The sequence below is a fragment of the Chenopodium album genome, chromosome 24, assembly GCF_948465745.1.
Source record: "Chenopodium album chromosome 24, dcCheAlbu1.1, whole genome shotgun sequence".
Lineage (NCBI taxonomy): Eukaryota > Viridiplantae > Streptophyta > Magnoliopsida > Caryophyllales > Amaranthaceae > Chenopodium > Chenopodium album.
Genome location: NC_137857.1, coordinates 11746647 through 11769898, shown reverse-complemented (window position 1 = coordinate 11769898; position 23252 = coordinate 11746647). Strand labels below are relative to the sequence as shown.

The 23252-nt window shown below is 34.5% G+C and overlaps 2 protein-coding genes across 2 annotated transcripts; one reads left to right on the top strand and one right to left on the bottom strand.

Annotated features, from left to right (window-relative positions):
* Positions 1 to 231: 231 nt before the first annotated feature.
* Positions 232 to 7270, bottom strand: LOC145611463 (QWRF motif-containing protein 2-like). Its single transcript, XM_081666792.1, has 6 exons — positions 5453 to 7270; positions 3604 to 3723; positions 2668 to 2784; positions 2489 to 2578; positions 767 to 874; positions 232 to 677 (listed from the first exon to the last, which is right to left on the bottom strand). Exons 1-6 carry the CDS (start codon positions 6905 to 6907, stop codon positions 618 to 620), a joined length of 1950 nt encoding a protein of 649 aa, XP_081522918.1. The 5' UTR covers positions 6908 to 7270; the 3' UTR covers positions 232 to 617.
* Positions 7271 to 16001: 8731 nt separating this feature from the next.
* On the top strand, positions 16002 to 19811 carry LOC145612047 (uncharacterized). Its single transcript, XM_081667425.1, has 4 exons — positions 16002 to 16182; positions 16271 to 16407; positions 19020 to 19145; positions 19427 to 19811. The coding sequence occupies exons 1-4, from the start codon at positions 16138 to 16140 to the stop codon at positions 19596 to 19598; spliced, it is 480 nt and encodes a 159-aa protein (XP_081523551.1). The 5' UTR covers positions 16002 to 16137; the 3' UTR covers positions 19599 to 19811.
* Positions 19812 to 23252: the final 3441 nt, after the last annotated feature.

Genomic DNA, 23252 nt, shown 5'->3' with positions numbered 1-23252 from the left:
CTAATTTTTTTGAATGATAATAAAGATATTTATATGTATAACTTGAGTTGTTTTGTTAACATTTAAGACAATCCCGAATTAGAGATTATTGTCCAGTAGTAACTTATTCATGTAAGATGGTACACCTCATTTTTGAGAGCGTAAGCTTTGTTTCAATTGAGCAACTCACAAGTTGAATATCTAAGGCAGTCAGGGTTACTGGTTTAGTGTTCATTTGAGCAATTGTATCAACGCAAAGGTTTAGGCATGATCTTCTATCAGCAATGGCACAAATATGAAAACTAGGAACTAACTCAAGTGACTCGGAAATTACACTATTTACATACACCATCTTTCACCCATCCACAAATGTAAAAGATAAGAAAAGCAACCGTGGATACAACTGATTACATTAAGGAAGATATCGCTACTGGAGATACTGCTTCTAAAAGACATAAAACACGACTAAGCAGATCAAAAAAACATATGCCAATCATGATAGCCAATCTAAAGTTATCCGTCCCTTCTTATCTCCAGTTGCTGCTTCTGACTACCATCAAAGAAGCCGTCCGTGTGTGTGTTAGCGGGTTGTTTTTAAAATCAATTGTCAATCCAGGATTAGTACTACAGATGTGTTGTCAGGCTAATTGTGAGGGGTTAAGCTGCAATGTATGCGTCCTCAAGCTACAATCTTTGACCTGATTTCCAACAGTAGATTTGTCTGTCAGATTACAAATTTACACTTCGTATATATCTAGAGAAGGAGCACCAAGTATCGGGATCTAACCTGCATGGCGGCTAACATGGACAATACTTCCTTGCTTTTTTCAAGCAAGACCCTTTCTTTTGTAGCAATATTTGACAGTTCAGCCACCAATGAATTCACTTCCTCCACCTACAAATAAACACAACAGATTAGGTTTATTCATATAAGGATCAAAATAACACTACAGCAAACTCTGCTTAGGGGCATTAGAACTTTTCACAAGCCTTATCAAATACGAATGTCTGTTTACTTGGCTTCTGAGCTTAATAGCTTAGCATTCATATCAACAACAACAAAGCCTTAGTCCCAATGATTAGCACTCCTATCAAGGTACTAAATTTCATCCCCACTACTTTCTATTCAGTTTACCAATTAATATATTTCATAATAAATTTTTGCTCCAAGATCTAGTCAGCACTCTTGAGACATTAATCCATTATGATGCCAGCTACAGATGGCCTCTCGCTTTTTCCAGATCTAGAGAGATACTAAGTTCTTCTAGGTTGTATTGCAAAATAGCTCTACATAATTATCTAATTAGTCATTTTATCATCACCATAATCTTTTCCACACATTGTAGGCCTGACTAGGTTAACTAATTTGGTGTTAGGATATTACATTAACACTAGACAACTACACCTTTCATAAAACATAAACCTTTTGTGATTATTTTACCTGAAAATCATTACCTTTTTGCTAAATTATCACCTACTTCAATATTAGGCCTTACCTGACTCTATTAAATAGTTTTTCAGAAAATAACTATGGAAATTTGGCAAATTGTGATCCCATCAGCCTACCGATAGTTTGCAGGAAACAACCTTAACACAATAATTAGTACTACAAAACTGAACTCAAAAACTATGAATTATGTAGTATATCCACCTTTGGTTAAACATTAATTCAGAATTAATCAGTTTTGTACAATTCTAAGTATTTTAATTTACTTAATAATATTAATATGAAGTCAAGTTACTTCATTGCCACCATGTATTAGAAAAGTCAACTATTGCCATGTATTAACCAATGAAAAGCAGAAGTTCTGTTTTCATCAATGAAGTGAAGGGGCCAGCTGAAAATGAAAGTTTATATTAGTTTGGCTGAGAATTGAGGCACAAGAAACAAAAAGCTTATATTGGGTAGGAGACTCTAGAAAAAATATTGCCGTAAAGGACCATAAGAAAAATATCTAGATCTTTTTTTCTATTATCATTGTTTATTTAACCCTAAAAAGGTTTATTTATTGAATACCTTATACTTTGCATATGCAAGCTTATCGCATGATAGCCTCCTACAGTACATTGATATGAAATGGGGATAGGGACTTGGATAGGTTCATTTAATTTATTCATCTTTCTCAGTTTGGTATGAGTAGAGAAAAAGATGGGGAGGTGCAACAAATTTAGTAAATGCCCTTACTACCCTCCATTCTTCTGATTCACGGAACAATTTTCTTGTCATCCTCATGTCTTACCCCTCCCTCTTATATACCACACCTCCCTAGATATAGAAATAGAAATGGAGGGATGAAGGGGGAGGGGGGGGGGTGGTGTTATTCCCATTTATACCCCTCATTCTATTTCTCTAGCCCCTACACACAAACACATGGGATAAGGGTGAATTGAGTTAGTAAATCCTTATTCCTTCTATAAAACTTCCTTTTGTTGTTTCCAAGCCTATATAAATTTGATATGGAGCAAACAAATGGAATCAAGTGGAACATATGATAAGCAGAAACTCTACCTTAGTCAAAAGAGAGCAAGTTGAAGAAGCCATGGACTGCATTACATCGACAGCTGAACCAACAGCTTCCTTTACACTCTGAATATCAGCCTGTTAATGACAATAAACAGACAGATCATTACAAAATTCTACATATCCATTATTTCTGCACTTGCATATAAATATAATGTACAACATACAGTTGCTCCCCCAACTACTGGAAGACGAAGGGTGCTAGCCTTTAATGCCTCAATAGCTCCTAGCAAGGAATTGGTGTGATCTTTATCCAGAAGGGACCACTCTTCCAAATACGCCATCTACAAATGAAGTGATGCAAGTAAATCAGTTCCTCACAACTGACCAAAAATATAGCCATACAAACATCAAGTAGACTTACAAAACTTACAAAATGTTCAAGGAAAAAAAAAAAAAAAAGAGCAAAACCTATACCAAATTACAGAAATGGCTTTCTAAAATTTATAATACTTAATGTAGATATTGATTCTTACAAGCATGTGTTAGTACATTATACAATAAAAACAAGTGTAGGTTTATAGTTACTTCCATTTTGGAAAGGAAGGAAATGACAATTTATCAGGAGCAGGTTGACAACCTCATCATTCCAACCTCTGATTGCTTGAACAATCTTTGCTAAACTTTATAGAATAGTCCAGACTAAACAGTCATCAATGGAAAGTAAAAATACAAAGTATTGTTTTACAGTGAAAAAGCTATCAAAAAATCTATATTGTAGCTATGCCGAGTTTTCTTATGCAGTGGAGGGCAATGGAGCATCGACTGTTTCTCAACTAATACACAGAAGTACAGAACAATACTAGATTTAGGATAAGTATTTCCTTAATCACCACCAGTGACAGCAGTAAAACTCTCAAACCCTCCAAAAGTTGAAATAACAATAACAATTAGTCACTCCATTCTCAATCTGGCTAAGAGTTAAGAATCTTAAGATCCTAAAATCTTAACAAACAATTCCACAAGAAAAGGATAGATAGGATCTCAAATCAGCATATGAAATAGTAATAATACTAGAAAACAGCAAAGTCATAAGATTAATAGCAAATAAAATGGTGCAAACAAGGGGATAAACAAAAAGAAGGATGAACAAGAATTTATACTTGTCCCCGAAGGATGGAGCTGAGCTTCAATTTTTGCCTCAGTAGTTGTACTTGTGTTCTTTTATGTCTGACAGAGTCACGTAAAGCAGTTATTGCTATCCACGCATTCCACAAATTTTTCTGCAAGACCCAAATATATCTTATAACACATATGGCAAAAACTTTTAACATACATATACTAATAAATCACATGAACAAACAAAGTTTCCATCAATTCTAAGCAAAACTTTCAAATCGATTTACTAGAAATATATTGAAAAGATCTGAGCAGTCAAGTTAAATTTTTCAATGTAATAGTAAAGTCATATAGATGAAGTTCTTCACAAGCCAGATCAAGTGATCAGCCACTTTGCGCACATTTGTGTTAGAAGTACCAGTGCAAGGTTAACACTTGACGGGACAGGACAAGCATATAATTTTCTGCAGGAATGCCAAAACAATCAAAGAGGGGAGTCCAATTCCACCTGGATCTTCAAATTCGAATTGTGTAATAAAAGTAATCGTTTCTTACAGTATATACACCTGATAGTTACAAGTCATACATTATAGGTATTTGCAGGTATCGACACCTATCTTTAGCTAGGTTTTCTGACTTCTTTTTAATTCACTTTTCATCTGATGCAAATTATTCACAAACTTTGCTGTAATTGAGCTTCAGGTATGAGACAGACATGACCTGAGTACTAATTTAACCTTCCTGGTCCACCAGCATTATTATAATCCCAACCCTTCCTTCCAAGTATTAAGTGCACTCAGTACCCAAGGGAGCAGGATGAGCCATAATGTAAACTATAAGAAACTTTCTCTCCAATAACAGCAAGATTGACTCAGAGAATTGCATATGTACATAGAGGCTTTGAAAGTCTTCCAACTAGAAATTGTTCGACTCTTGTACAATTCTTTTTACTATTAGTAAGCTACAGTCCTCAAGCATGTAAATATAAGATTTGCTTTCTCTTTCTAACATAGACAACACTCACAACAGCTTAATTAGATAGGTAAGACAGAGCACGGAATTTCTCTAAATAGATTTAAGCTGGATGAGATGATGAATCTCAACAAGTCACATGAAAATTGAGGCTTCTGCTTCAAAGCAGGTGATATTTGCTAAGCGCAAATCTGCAAAATCAATTGACATTCCCTAAATAAAAACTTACCTTAATATTACAGTCATTTAAATATCCAAGATCTACAGACTCCTCGGTCCTCACAAATGAAAATTGAAGGTTATAATCTTGAAACTTGTAGATCCAAGATCACCCCAGCCCATATTTATTAAGTCATAAATTAAGTATGACACCACTGACATACTTTGGATAATGTCATTTATAACAAAATCCAAAAAATTGATAATTATATTTATTTCTATAGCTTTGTTCTTAAACTGGCGTCAGGATTTTGGACAAAAGTAAATGTTTTACCAAAAGCCTTTCCACCCGACCCCTATGTGTTTCAAAAAATTATCAAAGCATTAATATCATATAACAAAAAAATGATATGCACATAGGTGGAAACAAGACAATATGGAAAAAGGAAGAAAAACAAAAGGAACTTATTTTAAAGCCTATGCTCACCAATCAGTGCAGCAGGTACAGCATGGTTGTATTAATAGTCAATAATTTTTTGAAAAGGAAGACTATTACTTTCCTTTTCCCCTCCATGTCAATGAGGGATTAACGTAAAGTTCTGCCCTTCTCAATGAGGGGAAAAGGGCAGAAAAAATAATTTACATTAAAAAAAAGTCCCTTGTTGCCTAATTCTGATAATCAAATCAAGTATGTTTCCTGATTACGAATGTACCATTTTAAAGATAAATCAAAAGAAAAGTGCACAAATAATGGTAATGTACCTCGGCATTCTGTCTTTGCACTGACAAAGCAGCATCTGCTCTAGCATTTACAAACCGCCATTGTAATTGTCTGTTATAAAGAAGTCTCAACTGATGGGCATCAACAATTCGGTTCTCCCCAACCTTTCCTCTTCGAACATCAACTGCAAAGCTTAGAACAGATGGTGTATCCCACGGACTACAACCGACAGAGCTACCAATGGAACTTCTCACCCGAGATGGACTAACTCCCCTCATTGGTGAAGATACCGGTGTGTTCATAAGCTTACTAGGAGAAGCTGCTCTGACAGCTCCTCGAATAGGTGATGACATTGCCCTGGGAGATGACATAGGCCCATCACTGAACTTTCTTGACTGGCTTAATTTTGGAGGGGCAGAAAGCTTTGATGTAGGACTTGGTGACAACCCCAACCCAGGATCCTGTAGTCTCCTTAACCGCATATTAGTCTCCTGCCAGAACCTTGCCGAGACTACAATACCACGAGGCACACTACGCCCATGAGACCCATTATTAACATCCTGCGCCCCAGAAGTGCTACCAGAAGAAACACTGTCAGTATCCGAAGCTGTAAGATCAGACGGGACAGAAGAATCATTCACAGAATTCTCATCCATAGCACCCCTAATCCCATTCAAAACATCACCATTACTCGAGTCAAGGTTCAATATCCCATCAAACGAAGCCCTCCTACTCTCATCAAGAAAAGAATCCTTCAATGCCCTAGCCACAACACTAGATCCAAGATACTCCTTACTCTCATTATTAGAACAGTCTAAACTCCTGGACAACATATTCAATTCCCGGTTTCGAGCAGGCCATCGATGCTGATCACCAGGCTTAGAATTCGAGTTCGAGTTATCAACTTGATCTCCACCTCCATCAACCTTCCCCTTTACAGGAGTACCTCTCCTCCTCTCAGGTGTAGCCTTCCTAGCACTATTACTATTCCCATTACCCTGATTAACAGCCTTAGTCTTACTAATCGGAAGCGAAAATGATTCCCCTTGAAAAGAGACAGATAAACTCCTAGTTGAAGTGACTAAAAGCTTAGTGGCAGCTGAAATTTCACCAGCATTGGCAACAGGAGTAGGTTTTACAGCCCCAGATCGCCTCCGGTCCACAGATTGCGACCGCTTCGGCGTCACCGGAGTTCTACTGTTTCTAGCTATTACAGGAGAAGGAAATCTTCTAGAAATTGAAGAAGAAGTTGAAGTACTTGAAGTTGAATTAGTGGTAGTTGTACTAGTTGTTGTGCTACTATTTGCAGAAGAAGAAGAAGAAATTGACATATACCTTGAAGGAACTTCTCTGGGTCTGAGTCTTCTGGGTTGTTGTTGTTGTTGTTGTTGCTGTTGATGAACACCATTTTCTCTCTCCTGCTGCAACAATGGCGGCCGAGAATTTGCCGGGTTTCTATGAGTACCAAATTCAGAAATGGCAGCCACCATTATCATCTAAAACAATTTAACAAAAACCCCAACTCACATTGTAAAATTGAAGACCCAAAACCACGAATTCAGCAACAATTGCTCAAATTTCACGAAGATTTAAGATACCCAGATGAAAATTGAAGCAGATTTAGCATTTCCAACCCAGAAATCAGCTTTTTTTCCACCAAAAAAAATGTGGGAAATTATCCAAAACTCTGCTGTAATCTTAAATTCAGAGATAAACCCAGAAAAATTCGACACTTGTTGAGTAAATTTCCGGCAAAAAAACTCCAAGAACAGGAAGAAAAAAGGGAGAGTGAAGCAGTGAAGAGTGGGGTCGGTGAAAGAATTGGGGCAAAGAAGACATAAAAAGGTAGAACAGTGGATTAGAGTTTTATTTAGTTTGGGGTTTTGTGAATCTTTGGAGAGACGTTACGTTAATGATAGTTTTGTTTAATTTGTTATTAAGTGTTAACAAAAAAATGAATGATTTTAGTAAAAAGATCCAAATGTTTTGGGAGTATATTATTATTATTAGTATAAAGTTTTCATTTGTTTTCATGAGTTTATTGAAAATGACTAGAAGTATACAATACTAGTGGTGGATCCATGTATACAGTGTATTTGTGTGATATGGTGTGAGAGTTTGGATACATAATGTCTTTTCAAAAATAAAATTGTTTTTTTTGTTGAACTTTTTGAATTTAAAAAATTATTGAATTAACTATTTGAACATTTTTCTTTTGTTTTTGAAAAAAAGATGATTATGTTGCGTAATTTCCATAGAATAGTTTACAAATACGACAAATTTACTTCAAATATAATATATTGTTTGAGCTTCTGGTATATTCCGTCCAATTACATGTGTGAAAGAATGACAACAAAAGTATTGATGATGTTTTTAGAAGTAAGTAGAGCATTTTATTTGGTATAAGCAAAGGAAAATTTTATTAACGTATTGAATGTCAATCAATCAAACAAAAAGCCAAAGGGAAAGGGTAATCAAATTGCATTGCAATTTCTAACACCGTCATACAGATAGATATTGAACAATCAGCACAATTTGTTTTGGAAATATAACCACATAAGTATCTAACTCTTAAAATTTAAGATTACCAAATTTTGCTTTCAGGTTCTAGTATGGATTAATTAGCTCATCATCTCTCCAAACTTTCTTTCCACGTATGGTATAGACGTCTAGTAGTATGGTAACCATAAATTTTTGAAGATAAATAGTGGGCAATTGTGGATAGCTTTTTTATAAAATATGGTACACAATCTCCATTAATGCATCATCAAATTCATGGTTATTGCTAAACACCTTAGCTCCCATAACGATCACATGAGTAAATAGGATTAATCCGATTTCATGAGTTATTGTTAAATTCTCAACCAATCTAAAGTGAAATAAAGGATTGTTTTGTTGGCCTAGAAATTGAGCCTCCTTAGACCTTAGCCAAATTAAATAAAAATAATTTTTTGGCCTTTATTGACTATATCTTATTTTATAGTTCCAAGTCTTGGGAGCTAGGGGAAGCATAGATGGCTAAATTAAATTACACTTGGTAAGAGTTGAACCTGTAAATAAGATTCAGCGTCGTCATTACATTAACACCATGACCAATAATAATACAAACAAAATAAAATAATATATACTAATATAACAAAATACAATAATTGAAATACAAAAGTGAAAAAGAAGAACACGTTCAAAGAAACCAAACCAAATTAAAAAATCATGAATAACTTTGGTAAGAAGGAAAGGAATAATAGAAGTACAAGGTTAAGGAAAGAAAAGAAGAGAAAGAAAGAGAGCAAGAAAAAGAGAGATCGAGAAAAGAAAAGAATAAGACAGTGCATCTTAAACAACTAAACTTATCAAATCAAATTGGTTAAAGCTTGGCTTGCAAATGTCATTAAAAAGGCTACACCACCTTATTATTATTAATCTAATTTTTAGTTAACCTTTACAAAACCGTGCAATTTTTATGTGACATCACTTACTTAACCCGCATTTCATGAACCTTAGCTTGACTATTATTATGCTAATTATTAACTTTAATTATTCCATCACTTTATATAGAAATTATTTTGCTAATGCTAATGATGGGTGTTATTACACTATTACATATTTTAATTAGCCTAGTAATAATAGTAATTAGATTGTTTTATTGGTAGTTACTCTTGTTGTAATGTTGTTATATTATTGTCTAATCATACTAACTCATCACTAATGACATAATGATAGTCAATTATAATTCAATCTTCAATAATCTAGTTAAGATTAAGAATAATAACAAACTTAATATTTATGAAACCAATGGCTCACCATGCATGTATAATGTTTCTTTCAAGTCGTTGTGATCTTTAAAAAAAGTAGTTAATGGGGACTATTAATTAAGGACATTAATCTATGGTTTAATGCATATGGGACAAAAAAGGTTGGTATAATAATTTAATTAAGATTAAGATGGGTAATTTATATATATCCGTACTAAAGAGTTGACCTATATCAAGGACTTTGATCCAATGTTAATTCTATGGAATTACTCATAAACTACGTAATTATTTCCTTGTCAGCATGAATTGAATGTATCAGCTAACAGTAGAGGCCAAACTACCAAATGAGTACTTTAGTATATCTTATTTAATTTTTACATATGTGTATTTTAAGAAATTCCAAAGATGATAGATTATCCATAATAAAGCTCTTGTGGCACTAGATTTTGATTTTAGTATTGTATCTAACTATCTATTACGTCACTCATTTGGTAAAGGAAAAAAATAAAACTTTGACATAGATTACGAATAGGTATGGAGTAATTATCTACGTACGCTAGCTATATCATATGAATAATCTTTAAATGAGAGGATCGGATTTCTTTTAGTACCACCTAAGTAGTTGTGCAACATGGAGTTGTGGATAATATAGTTCTTTGTTGATGCCATGCCTTCAAGGTGTCTGGCAAGCTTGGCTAGGCCAAACCAGGCCAAGTTTTATTGGGATTTTGTTACAAAGAGAAAATTATATTAGCTTGAAATTTTAAGCTTCTAGGGTAAAACGGGTCAATTCGAGCCAGATTTTTCAAGTTCAAATTCGAGCAGACCTCTAGGGTCGGGATTTTCTTATCACCTCTAGCTAATAAACGAGAAAGTGGAAGTTATCGCTTCTATGTTGTATTTTAACTTTAATTAGTTATAATGATTACCTCATTAATAAGAGAAAAAATCAAAAAATAACACAAAAAGAAAAGGCGCCAATTTTTATAAACAATTAACAAATAAAGATATCAATTAGTTAGTTATGTTATGAGTATCAATTAATCAATATATAATTATATATCATTAAATTATAGCACCAATAATATATCCATTGAACTAAAACGAAAGCCATTTATAATAACAAATGTACTCCGTATTAATTTATAAGCACGTGTAACATTGATGACTTAAAATCAAAGTACTGTTAAGCTGTTAACTGAAGCAATTGCAAAAGATAATGGAGTAACCACCAATGGTCGTACATATAATTAAATTAATTAGTACGTGTCTCATGTGTTTACTAAAGTACAAGGAGTAGCAATACCTCATGATCACGGACACATTCAATCATCTAAATTAATTTTAATTATTTGCATTATATATTATAATAAATACAAGTTCAAGTGTATCAAAGAATCAATTACATATGATAACTTTGATGATTAGCTAGTTTATCAAATCCGTGCAATGCATAAAACTTTTTACATTCATGAATCATAGAGAATGACATTGTATAATAAATTTAATAATTATTCTTATTCTTATGGGATGTGCTGGTGAAAATTACGGGGCAAATAATTATGCTGAATTCGAAGAATAGGCACCAACAAGCTAAGATAGGGAACAAGTTCTTGGATCAAATGGTAAGGATGTTGTTCCAACTTAATCTAAATCTTAGATTTGATTTGAGACTTGGAAACGCACCAATATTTGTTGGGAAAGCTTTTACCTCAATCGGCCTTTACTTGGCTTATATTCAAATTAGTTGAATTTTTATTTTTATTTATTTATTTATTTATTTTGAAACAAAAATTAGTTGAATTCTAGTAGGTTTTGAATTACAAAGTATATATGTTTATTGCATAAGGTGAATTGGTGAAGATAACACAAATCTTGGGATGATTTAGAGTGTCAATTAAGGTGGTTATTTACTTTTCTATTAGAATGATCCGCAAGGGTGATACAGATTAAGGTGGAGAAGGTTTAACTTGTGACCTATTATCGTACACAAACTATCAATTTTGGCTATAAGGCCAAGTCTTCATTGGTTGTGTTTGTATGTTAATTCCATGTTAGGTTGGTTGTTGCATTAGTTACATTCGCCAATACAATTCAAGCAACTTAAATGATAAGGTGATACATATTTAAGGCATTTAAGAATTTGTTTACATTTGAGAAGTTACATGTAAATTTAGAAAATGATCTTGGTAATTTTCTTCACAATAGATATTTCCATTGTCCTTCTAATTTTGATTTTTTTTTTTTAACGCTACTTTAAGCTATATTCATTTTTCCTTACATCATAAAACTAGTTAGAAACTAAGGTCCTTTTCTTTTGAGTTTCTGAGCAAGCAAGTTTCAACAAAGCAGAGCAGGTGTCAGCAAATTATTAATATTATACTCAGCAAAGCAAGGCTCAGCAAAATAGAGCAAATTTTAACAGAGCAGATTACAGCAGCTCAAAAAATACCTAGGGGTGAAAGTTCATTTTACGGTTTGGATTATAGCCAAACCGAATACAATCTGAATTAATTCGGTTTCGGAATTCTCAATCCGAATCCAAACCGAATTAAGATTCGGTCCAATCCAATCCAAACCGAATTAATTAGTTTTTTCAAATTAGAATCGAATCCAATCCAAACCGATGTTCCCTTCTTTTGCAACATTCAAACCCGAAACTCGAACTTCACCCAGAAAAGTCCTACAATCACTTGTTGTTAACTACATTCTTTGTGAGAGAGTAAGATATTGAGAAAGGAAAATTGAGAATTAGGTTTTTTTTTTTTAACTGTATATATGAAAGGGGAAAGTGGTTGGATAATTTGAAAAAGAAAATGGGTTTAAAGTATTGGGTCGAAATTTGGTTTTCAGTTTTTTTAAACCCAACCCAAACCGAATCCAATCCGTAATCCATTTTTTTAATTTTTTCAATGCTAATTACTAATTCGGTTTGGTTTTAATCCGAATTACTTTCACCCCTAAAAAGACCTATAGATCACTTGCTGTAGTCGGCTTTATGACCTCCCTACACCAAACATTGTTAAATTTTGAGACAATATGAAATGGGCTTGGGCAACCCGAACAAGGAAGAGGAGAGTTAGGTCCACAAACAAGACTTTGGAGCTTCCATACTAAAACCAATTGGCAATAGTAGGAGTTACTCCTTTACCTTATAACGTGGAACCACCTCTTCTCTTTCTCCAATATGGGATACTCACAAGTGAGATACATTGGGTTCCAACAATAATAAAAGGTGATCCTCATGTTATTGCTACCCAAAAAAAAAAAAAAAAAAAAAAAAAAAAAAAAAAAAGAAGATGTTCAATTAGCACTTGGCGCGCAGGATATTATTAAACTGCTAACTAATTAGTCGTTGTATTGGAAAAGTAAAAAAAAAAAAAAAAAAATATTATATTAGTGCTTAATCTATTCTGCAACCTTAAAGTTGAACAAACAATAACAATAGATAGTGGCATTAATTAACTACTTAAAATTGCAAGCCACACATGGCTTGGAATATACTCCAAGATAATTTGGTTAAGTGTTATAATTTGCTGGTAACACATCCACTATTACAAATTAAAGTGATTTTTTGTTAATTAAAGTATTAGTTTACCCACTTTGAAAGTGATCACAAAGAATCTTCTGTTTATTATTTTGTCTATTGATTTTTTTGTGGAATGTTTTTTATTATTTCCCTTCACATCAATGAAATAGTATATCACCACAACATATAAACTTGTGGATTATTGGTTTAAAAAAAAAACAAAAAAAAAAAACTTGTGGATTATTTGATGCATGCAGGCAAATTTTTTTTTTTAACAAAGATTGATTCATAAATAAAAAGTCATATGATATTTATAAATAGATTTAAATCAAACAAATACATAACAATTGAATCAATTAAAAACATCCTTTCAGCAAAACCACGATCGTTGTTGCAAATCGTGTATTTTTTATTTCCTCTTTCACACCACTGTGATTTACAGTCTTCTTCAATGAGGGGATCTATCAGTTTGTTGTAACCGTGAAGAAAATTTACGTCTGGTTGTAATCAAAATATCAGATAAACTTCTTTTTCGATCTCGCACAAATCTTTACCAATGAACAAACTCTACAACAGTCCATTATATAAAAAAAAACAATTCCTTCCTCAAAAGAGAGTGGAATAAGCTTTTCTTTCGAAGGAGAAAATCCTCCTAAAGAAAAAGAAAAGCACTTTCTTTAAAGGGTAAACGTTCCTCCAAAAAGATCAAGATTATAAACATAGAACAAACAAAAACAAAGAGATTAGGCACACAAAAAACAAAGATCAGGGCTTTCTATCGGTAAAAACCGATAGAAGCCCCTTCAAATTTCAATAATGAAGGCTAGGGTTTTTACAGAGGAGATAGGCTAGAATTTTTGGAAAGTGCAGGCAAAATTGATTAGAATTATGACAATATTAGAAAATCAGAATTTGTGATTCAGACTATGTTTAGTTCACTTGATTTAATTTGGTCCGATTATATGATTTGACTAAATTTTAACTTTATATGTACACTAATCATTTAAGAATTAAACTATTGAATGAGATATCATTAGATTCATTTTAATGTGTACTTTCTATATATAAATTACAATTTATAAAAAATCAAAAACCAAAAATTAGCGAATAAATAATATGATCTAAACAATTATGAGGTTTCAAAAAAAAAAAAAAAAAAAAAAAAAAAAAAAAAAATTCTAAACAATTATGAAACAAGCAAGTAATTAATTATATAAGTTAAACTGGACATAAGGAGCAGCTTAATGTTATAATTCAATAACTAATTTAATAAACTGATAATTAATGTCGTAATTCAAATAGTAATTTAACAAAAAATTGTATCATACTCCCTTCGTCCTTAATTACATTACTACTTCTAACATTTATTCCTCACATAAGAGAGAGAAGTAGGATTGTAATTTAGGGACTGATGGATGCGGAGTACCAAGTAAGCAATAGTTGTTTAGACTATTTGAAGCATTTTATCAAAATGTAACAAACCAAAGATGCGAATGCTTAGTTCGGTAACAAAGAGGAGTATAATAATAGTAGTAATAGTAATAGTAAGGGTGTCAATTCTGGTAAACAGTTCAGTTTCGGGTTGGGTTTATCGGTTACGGGTTATAGCGGGTCGAGTTATAAAGGGCTGAAATTATAAGCGGGTTGGTTTTGGGTCGGTTTTGAAAATTATCGGGCCAGTTTGGTTTGGTTTTTTTTTTATTGCGGTTTCTATTCGGATCGGGTCCTAACCGGTTCAGGTTATAATCGGTTTGGGTTGAACCGGATTAGTATGAAAACGGGTTTAGTCAATTGAAAACGGGTTTTGGTTTAAAACAATTCGGGTCCTAATCGAGTCGGATTGTGATCGGTTCGGGTCATAATCAGTTTGGGTTAAACTGGGTTGGTTTGAAAACAGGTTTCGGTTCAAAACAGATCGGGTGAAATCGGGTCGGTTCATTATTATTTCGGGTTATAATCGGTTTGAATTAAAAAGGGTCGGTTTGAAAACAGATTCACCCAATTTGAAGCAGGTTTCAATTCAAATCATATCGAGTTAAAATCGATTCAGATCATTGTTGACTCAGGTTAATAAAATAATTGGTAGGAATGGGTTAGGTTATAATCGAGTTAAGTCTTAAATATGTTGGGTTTATCAAGTACTCCCTCCATTCCCTTACGTTTTTTACGTTTGGAATTATGCGCGGTTATTAAGAAATTGTGTAAAGTAGAGGTATATTGGAATATTTCAATGATTGAAAGTACAATTTTATTGAAAAATACATTGTTAAGCATGTGATGTGAAAAATTAGAGGCGAGAGGAGAGAGAAAGTCATAATATGTGTTGAAAAACTATTAAAATACTACAAAAAGTACAATAGTACATGGAAAAGTAAGGACTTTTGAGTATTAAAATTGTGAAACAACGGCAATTTTGTCCAAAATTTATGACTAAATTAGGAAAATACTAAATGTAAAGAATAAAAAAGAACACCGTAAATGGAAACGTAAAAAACATTTATGAACGGAGGGAGTAGTAGGTTAAATTAGATCAGGGCATAATTGGGTTACGGGTTTTAAACGGTTCAACCATAATAGATTACGGGTTTCAAATGGTTTGGTCTCAATGGGTTACGGGTTGTATACGGTTCAATCTCAACGGGTTACGGATTGAAAACGATTCGGTTATAACGGGTTACGAGTTATAAACGGTTCGGTCATAACGGGTTACGGGTTTGAACGGTTCAGGTTTATCGGATTTTTCCCGGGTTTAAACAGTTTTCTTTTTAAAATGGGTCGAGTTACTATCGGGTTCGGATGTAATCAATTCGGGTTGCTTTTGGTTTTGGGTTGTAATGGTTTGATTTGATAACTGGTCGGGTCATTAACGGTTTGCACAAAGTCGGTTCAGTTCAGTTTCGAGTTGGAAAAATTGGATTGGGTCGGTTTTCGGGTTTTAAAAAACGGGTTTTTAACAGTTCAGTTTCTTTTCGGATCGGTTCAAAACAGTCGGGTTTAACGGTTCGAGTTAGAAACTGACAGCTCTAAGTAATAGTAATAATAGTAGTAGTAATAATAATAATAATAAAAACAACAACAACATTAAGAGTTATAATATTAATCGGCTCGGCTTGCTCTGCTATTCTTAAATCTGCTATGTTCTGCTGTGCTGAAATTTAATCGCTCGGCTCAAAAGAACAAGTCTAAGTAGAGTAACCCCGATCACATACAAATATCTATGAACTTCTGATGAAATATTTTGATTTCAGCTAAAACATTCAAGTTAACAATAATAATTTAATTTCTGTGAAAATTAGGGACTAATTCGATCTTAATCCAATTTACTACTAATTTTTTATTGGTTAACAATACTCAAATAGTGTAGATTATGACTCATGAGATTATTCATTGAATTTGTGTACGGAAATTGAATTCCTAGAGAGAGAGCGTCGGAGACGACATCAACATGGCTGGGAAGGCTTGTTCTTCATCATCAGCTGCCATTCCAGAGGTTTGATTTCACTTTTTACCAATTAATCGTGCTTAATTTTTTCTGGGTTTTAAAAATTTTGATGATTTTTGTTCTATAAAACAATCAGCAATTCGAAGATGAAGAAGATTTGCTGTTATATGGAGGTGGGTCTGGTTGGGTGGAGCCAAGAACATGGTGTGAGCATCTTCCTTCTTTGACTTCCGATCTTTCTCACATTCCCACCCCTGATACTTCCTGCTTCAGGTCTTTTTCTCTCTCTTTTGATGAATTAATTATTGATTATTTTGGAAATTTCCCACCAGTAAATTATTGGTTTTGTTATTCGTATTGGTTTAGGAATGTATGACAAAATCACGCTTATTCCGTGTTATTTACTGTATGTTTGGTTGCTGTTTAATGTTTTTATTTATTTGAAATGTTATACTCCGTATTTAACTCTTAGGACTGCGTTTATCATTGATAATGATGAGCTTCTAGGGATGGCAAACGATATGTTAGTAAAATTGGTGATTGAAAATGGTTGAGTTGATGGGTGATGTTTGTTATGTTAAATTGAGATTGACAAGTTCACGAAGATTGATTTGAATGGCCAATTGTACCCAATGAGCTAGGAGTTACTGATGCTATAATAGGTGTGAGATTTGAATCGAATTAGTTTTATTGTTGTAAAATGCTGATTTCAGAAGAGATGGGTAACCATTGTACACCCAAACTGTTTGACATTTACTAAGATAATAGAGTAATTTGTCTGTTTACTCTTCAATAATGTGATGTTGAACAGATGTATGATTATTTCACTGTTATATGGACTGTGATTGACTGATTGTGGTGTACTCATATGGTTCTTATATGCACCGGATACATTTGTTGCCGGAATGAATTTGTGTTTACATGCTATTTACAGAAATGAACACTGGGTTGCCTAGTAATAACGTCAGGGTTTGAGGGATGAATGCAGAGAAATTACTAAGAAGCTCATTTGGAATAAAGTGGAGGGTTACGGTAGGCCAGTGACTGCAGTGTGAAACTTTGTCACATCACATAACATGACCACAATGATTGAGAGTAAAAATAGGATGGGTGACCTCCTGGTAAGTCTTTGTGTTGGTTCATGTAGCCGATCCCACTTATGGGATTAAGGCGTTTAAGCAAGCACGCATAGCATTTAGAAAGATCAGATACCATTCCTTACTGAACTTGCCTTTCAAGTACCAAATTTGTCTTCATGATAGGATCATTTTAGAGGCACTGCACTACTGTATTTCAAAATTAAATATTGTTCAGATACGTATGTTTAAATGAGATTATGAGAAAGTTAGTAGGGTAGGGAGAGTGAAAGATCAGTATGGAATTGGGTAAGGGTGAGAAGGGAATGATTAAATACACTGTTAGGGTAAATATCTATAACCTTACAAAGTATGCTGTGGCAGTGAGAAAACACTTTTTTGTCCACTTGTTAGTAAAGATAAAGTTCAGTCCTTTTGTGTTGATTCGTTTACTTTATTTTCTATTATCTTTATGATTCTTTCATTTGATCATGAGAGTTGGGGTGGCTGTTCCACCTTCCTTGATTAGATCCCTCTACCTCTTATTTCCCTCCCTGAAAGTGTGTAACTGCCTTAGCCAATGTTGTCTTCTATTGGCAGGTATCATGCAATGTGAAACTATTTGTGATTGATAATTTTTTGTGTGCTTTCCATTCTAAGTACTACACTTTAGGGCTACTCTCCTGTAGCGTCAGGACTTTATAGGGGTATTTGTTGCAGACTGCTCTTATAATCCATTGCTAGGTTATATATTTGTAATCTATCAACCAGAGGCTTGTCCATAGCTTAAAGTCTTTAACTATACTCAGCTATTAACATTCTTATACTGTTTTCCACATTTCTTTACTGATACTTGTGGCTCATGCCACCTGCCCTTCTGCTGTGCACAACTGCACAAATAAACTTTTAACTCTATTCGTGCCTTGGTGTTTAGCAGACTCATATAATATGTCATGCTGCATGGTGATTTGATTAGACTCAATACACGTAACACCTCTTTAGAAGGTCAATTGATTGGTATCTGCAAGTTTTTTGAAGCAAACTTAGTATAACTTAATCTTTAAAAATGTTTTTTTGTAGCTAAATTTCCCTTGGTATTTATCTTTAGAATGTTTGTGAGTTAATCTTAAATAGCAGACCATGAAATAGAGCTGTAAGTACAGAAGGGCTTTAAGCAGTATACCTGCATAAAAATTAGATGTCAATTCCTTCCATGATAGAAGTTATTCTTTATTTGCTTGGTTCTCATTTTTTGCTGTCTTCTCTAACTCCTTGTATTAATGTCATTCATCCATTGGTAATTTCTGGACCCATGGGGTTTTCAGAATTAGGGTGAGATTGTTTTATTCACTGATTTGTATTCCTCATTGTATGTCGAATGTCATTGAAGCTTGCTGTTTGAGTTCAATAGTATTCAATCTGGCCTATAGTACTTATGGCTAATCTGATGCCACATAGGAAGTCCAATTAACAAGGAATTGATATAACACTAGATCCTAGAGGTATTCGTTTACTTGAATCAAACCTAATTTACGCATTTGTCTGCTGTATGCCTGTATTGTTTTACCTTTATCCCAATTTCTCTAGATATTTCTGTTACGGTTACATTAATTTGATAAGAGAAATCAATCTTACCCGTGCCTCTTCTATCGTTCTCTAAGTTTGGTCTTGAGTTTTATTCGATAGAGACATTTTGGTATTGAAGTGTATATATCAAGCTTTGTACTGAAGTACAACTTTTCAGTTTTGTATTGAACCTTGTCCTAAAAATTCTTAGCTCCTTTGACAGTTGTCGTTTCTGTTTTTAAGGTGTCATCACCCTGCTGAAAACTGGGTATGCTTGTTCTGTAAGGATGTCCTTTGTAGCCGATTCATAAATAAGCACATGCTTGAGCATTACGAGCAGAAAGGCCACTGTCTAGCACTTAGCTACAGGTACTTCTTAGCATTTTCTCTATTCTTTTAGTCACCAAACTACTACATGTCAAATCATATGCATAAATGTCAACAGAATGTGCATAAACAAATATTAAAATCAAAACTGTAATTAAGATAACTTAAGTCTCACATTATTGCTTCTTGGAAGGCATTAAATTCTTTTCTTTTCCGTGTAAAACAATGTGATAATCTGGGCAAGCTGGGGATCAAGAGACAAAACATGGCTGAGCTATTGGCGGCTAATTCTTCTGATGATGTTTTATTTTCTTGTCCTACAGTGACTTGTCAGTTTGGTGTTTCACTTGTGATGCATACTTGGATGCTCAAGTCATTCAACAGCTGCGTGTTGCATATGAAACTGCTTACTTACTGAAATTCGGAGAATCTCCACCAGTTCGCACGATGGAATGCATGCAGTTGGAAGACACTGGGGCTGGCAGTTCTTCCTAGGGTTCGGTTATATGTAAAAATCAATAACATGGTAGAGTACTTAAACTAACAGAAGTTACAGAACATGGCAAGATTAGGGAGCTTCGTAGCCAGGTTGTGCTTATATTGACCAGATGCTGAAACTTTCTAGCTTATGAATATTCAGGGATAGCTTGTTATCACTGTTATAATAACTTCGGTATTCTCAATTTCTCATTGTTGAAACTTTCTAGCTGATAAATTGTTTTTGGTCTTTAGAGAGCCACAAGGACGGGTGATGAGAATCGATCCCAAGATCTCTTGGAACCGGAAAAAGAGCTCTAACCACTTGAGCTATCCCTCACTTTCTTCTAGATTATAAATTGTCATTGTTCATTTTTGTTTAATCATTTTAACAGACTTACATAAACCTAAAAAAAGGATGGAGACTTTGATTATTTCATTTTAATAGACTTACCTAAAGTCTAATTACTAAACATGGGTTATTTTTATTTTCTTTTGTGAATGACTGATAAATGGGAACCGTCATGATTTGTTTTTAGCATTTGGTTGTTTTGTAAGTTGAACAATTTGTTAGGCAGTATATGACAGTTCGATGTTCCTTAATTATGCTGTTCAATTAAATACCAAATTGTCCCATGAATAGCAGCATTGTGAATTTGTGCGGAAACTTATGAATTACGTTTAATCCTTTTCAGTAACGCTATACAAAAGTGTATGGAATACTTTCAGAGTAGGGTTCACAAAAGTTTATCGGACATGAAAATAACTTGAGCTTTTTTGAGCCGATTAATTAAATTTGTTGACCCAAACTCGAGCCCAAGTGAGTCTCATGTGTGATAGTCTGACTTCACACCTTAGCATATGTTATCACCTCGAAGTGAAAGTAGAGTATCAAAAATTAAATTGGTTTACCCAAACCCAAACCCAAACCCAAACCCAACCTGAATACTTTACTTTTGCTTTACAAAAATGAAAATATTATGTAACCCAAAATTGAATCAAGCCAGTCAACCCAAACCCAAAATTATAACCCCACCTAAAGGTGGACAATTGTGTATGATGGGTGCGTTTGGGCTGAGCTAGATGGTTCATGGGGTGACACAAGATTGCCTCAAGGGTCAGAGCGGACCAAGTCCCGCGACTCAGTCAAAAGAGGCAAATTCGGCTTGGACCTTCACATTTGGACTTCCACATGCTCCCCTCCCCCCTTCCAAATAGTAACCACATTGTATCCTCGATCTTGATTAATAACAAACGAATGTTAAGTATACCGTTTCTCCCTCCTCCTCGACCATGATCAACACCCTCAAAACACCATCGCAACCTCCTTACCTCTAGCCTAACTTTGAAAACCAACCCCCATCCAACAACCCTCGAAAACCACCCACCACCGTAACCCCCCCCCCCCCCACCTCTGCAAAAACCTAGCCCCATGAAAAAAAAACACTAGCCGAATCGGAGGTGGTTTTCGTGATTTAGGCAGGTTTTAGATGTGGTTTAGTGATTTAGGGATGGTGGTTATTGATGTGTTCAGTTTATATATATATATTTATCCCCGTCCCTTGGTCGTAATTAGTAGTGTTTTTGGCTCCTTCGAGCCACTTTTATTACTAATTTGTGTTTTCCAGTGCTTTGGTAGTTTTGCTTGAGTTTTGTAGGAATTTGCGTACTTGGAGCATTTTCCCGGGTTTTCGAGGAGCATCTACAAGTATTGGAAGACCACGACCACGTTCGATAGCCCAAGACCGATCGGAGGTATCAATAGGTGACTAAGGGCTCAGTTCGGAGGCCCAAAGGATGAGACTCGGGGCCCAAAAGCCTCGCCCAAACCACAATAGGGGCGCCCGAAGGCGCGCCCGGCCAGGCGGGGCGAAGCAACCTTTGAAGAGTGTCCGCGCCCGGAGCACGCGCCCGGCCGGGCGCGAGAAGACACTTGAGGAAAAAAAGGCGGGCCCGGTCGGGCGAGCCACTGCCCGACCGGGCGCGAGTGTTCCTAGGAGTTTATTATTTTCCGTTCAGTTTGTTTAACGATTAGTGCTTGCTTAGTATTAATGCAATTTTATTAAGCAAGATTAGGGACCTCTTATTCACTTCTCTTACTCTAGATTTAATTCCTTCTCTCTCTACTAAGAATTTCTCTCTCTAGATTTATTTTCTCTCTTGTTCCTTAAACTCCATTTTAATTCTGTCGTCTTGGTACGGTTTCTCTCTTAATTAATCTCAGTATTTTATTCATTCAATTTCTTCATGTCTTGTTTAATTATTATGTTTTGTTTAGTTTTAATCATGTCTGAGTAGTTCTTTTTCTAGGGTTTATGGGGATCTAATAAATAATATGAAGGGGTAATTTTATGATTATTGATTGTCAATGCTTAATTGGTTTCCTATTGATTGATTTAATACTCTGCAACTAGATTAGCGCTGGTTTAATTGTATGAGTTTAGCAATATTGATTCGAGATTCGAGAGATGAGAATTAATATTTAGGCTTAGGGCCTGTTCATATTTACTGAATTGAGCTGAACTGAACTGAACTGAACTGATTGGAACTGAACTGAACTGAACTGAACTGATTGGAACTGAACTGAACTGAACTGAACTGATTGGAACTGAACTGAACTGAATTGAACTGAATTGAGCTGAAATGAATATTTTATGTGAGAGAGAAATTAAGAGCTGAACTGAACTGAACTGATTGGAACTGAACTGAACTGAAATTAAGTAAATGTGAACAGGCCCTTAGTTTCAATAGGCAGACTAATTTATAAATGGTTAGGTCGAGATTCGAGAGATGAGATTTAGTACCGGTAAATTAACTCTGTGATTGTAATACGTAGCGAAAGCCCTTTATGATCTGATTAATTGATACATTGATAATTGATTATTATGTTTTACCCTGGAATATTATTTATTGGTGAACCTATGCCTGAGGTCTTTTATTTATTGTTTTCCTCCTACTTTTATTTCTCCCTACTTTTATTCTTCGTAGTATAATTCCTTTAAATAACAACAATTTGGTTACTTAATAATTTAGATTATAATTAATTAATTAGGAATAAAAAGACTTGTTTCCCTGTGGATTCGACCCTACTTCCCTATCTATTTTAGTTAGTGGTTTTAGGAATTACTTTTGATTAGGTGATACGACTTTAGCCTGTCAAAATTTTGGCGCCGTTGCCGGGGAAACGGTTTTATTTTTATTTCTAATTGTTTTTGTAGTCTAGATTATTTTTATTTTGTCTCAAAGGACATTAGTTCTTTGAGGTAGTTCTAATATCTGTCTTTTTAGTTCTTTGTTTATGCCCAGGTGTTCCAGATCAGGTTACATTCCATTCGATCCTGTGATCGAGCGCTCGTTTCATAGACAGAAGAATTTTTATAGGCAGATCCTGGCAGGTTCTGGGAGTAACGATATTCCTAGAAATCCATTACCTAATTCTAGTGATTCGGAGCACTCTTCTGATTCAGAACTAGAGATGGGTACACCACCACCACCTCCACCTCGCAAGCTTAGCGATTATTCGCAGCCATTTCTGACGGATTTTCCACATCTTTCTCCTACACCTGATCTCGAGGGAGTCCAGTTCAAGATCAAGCCTTAGTTCATAACGATGATAGAAAGAAAGCAGTTTAGTGGAGCTAAGGGTTAAGATCCTAATCTTCACATTGCAGA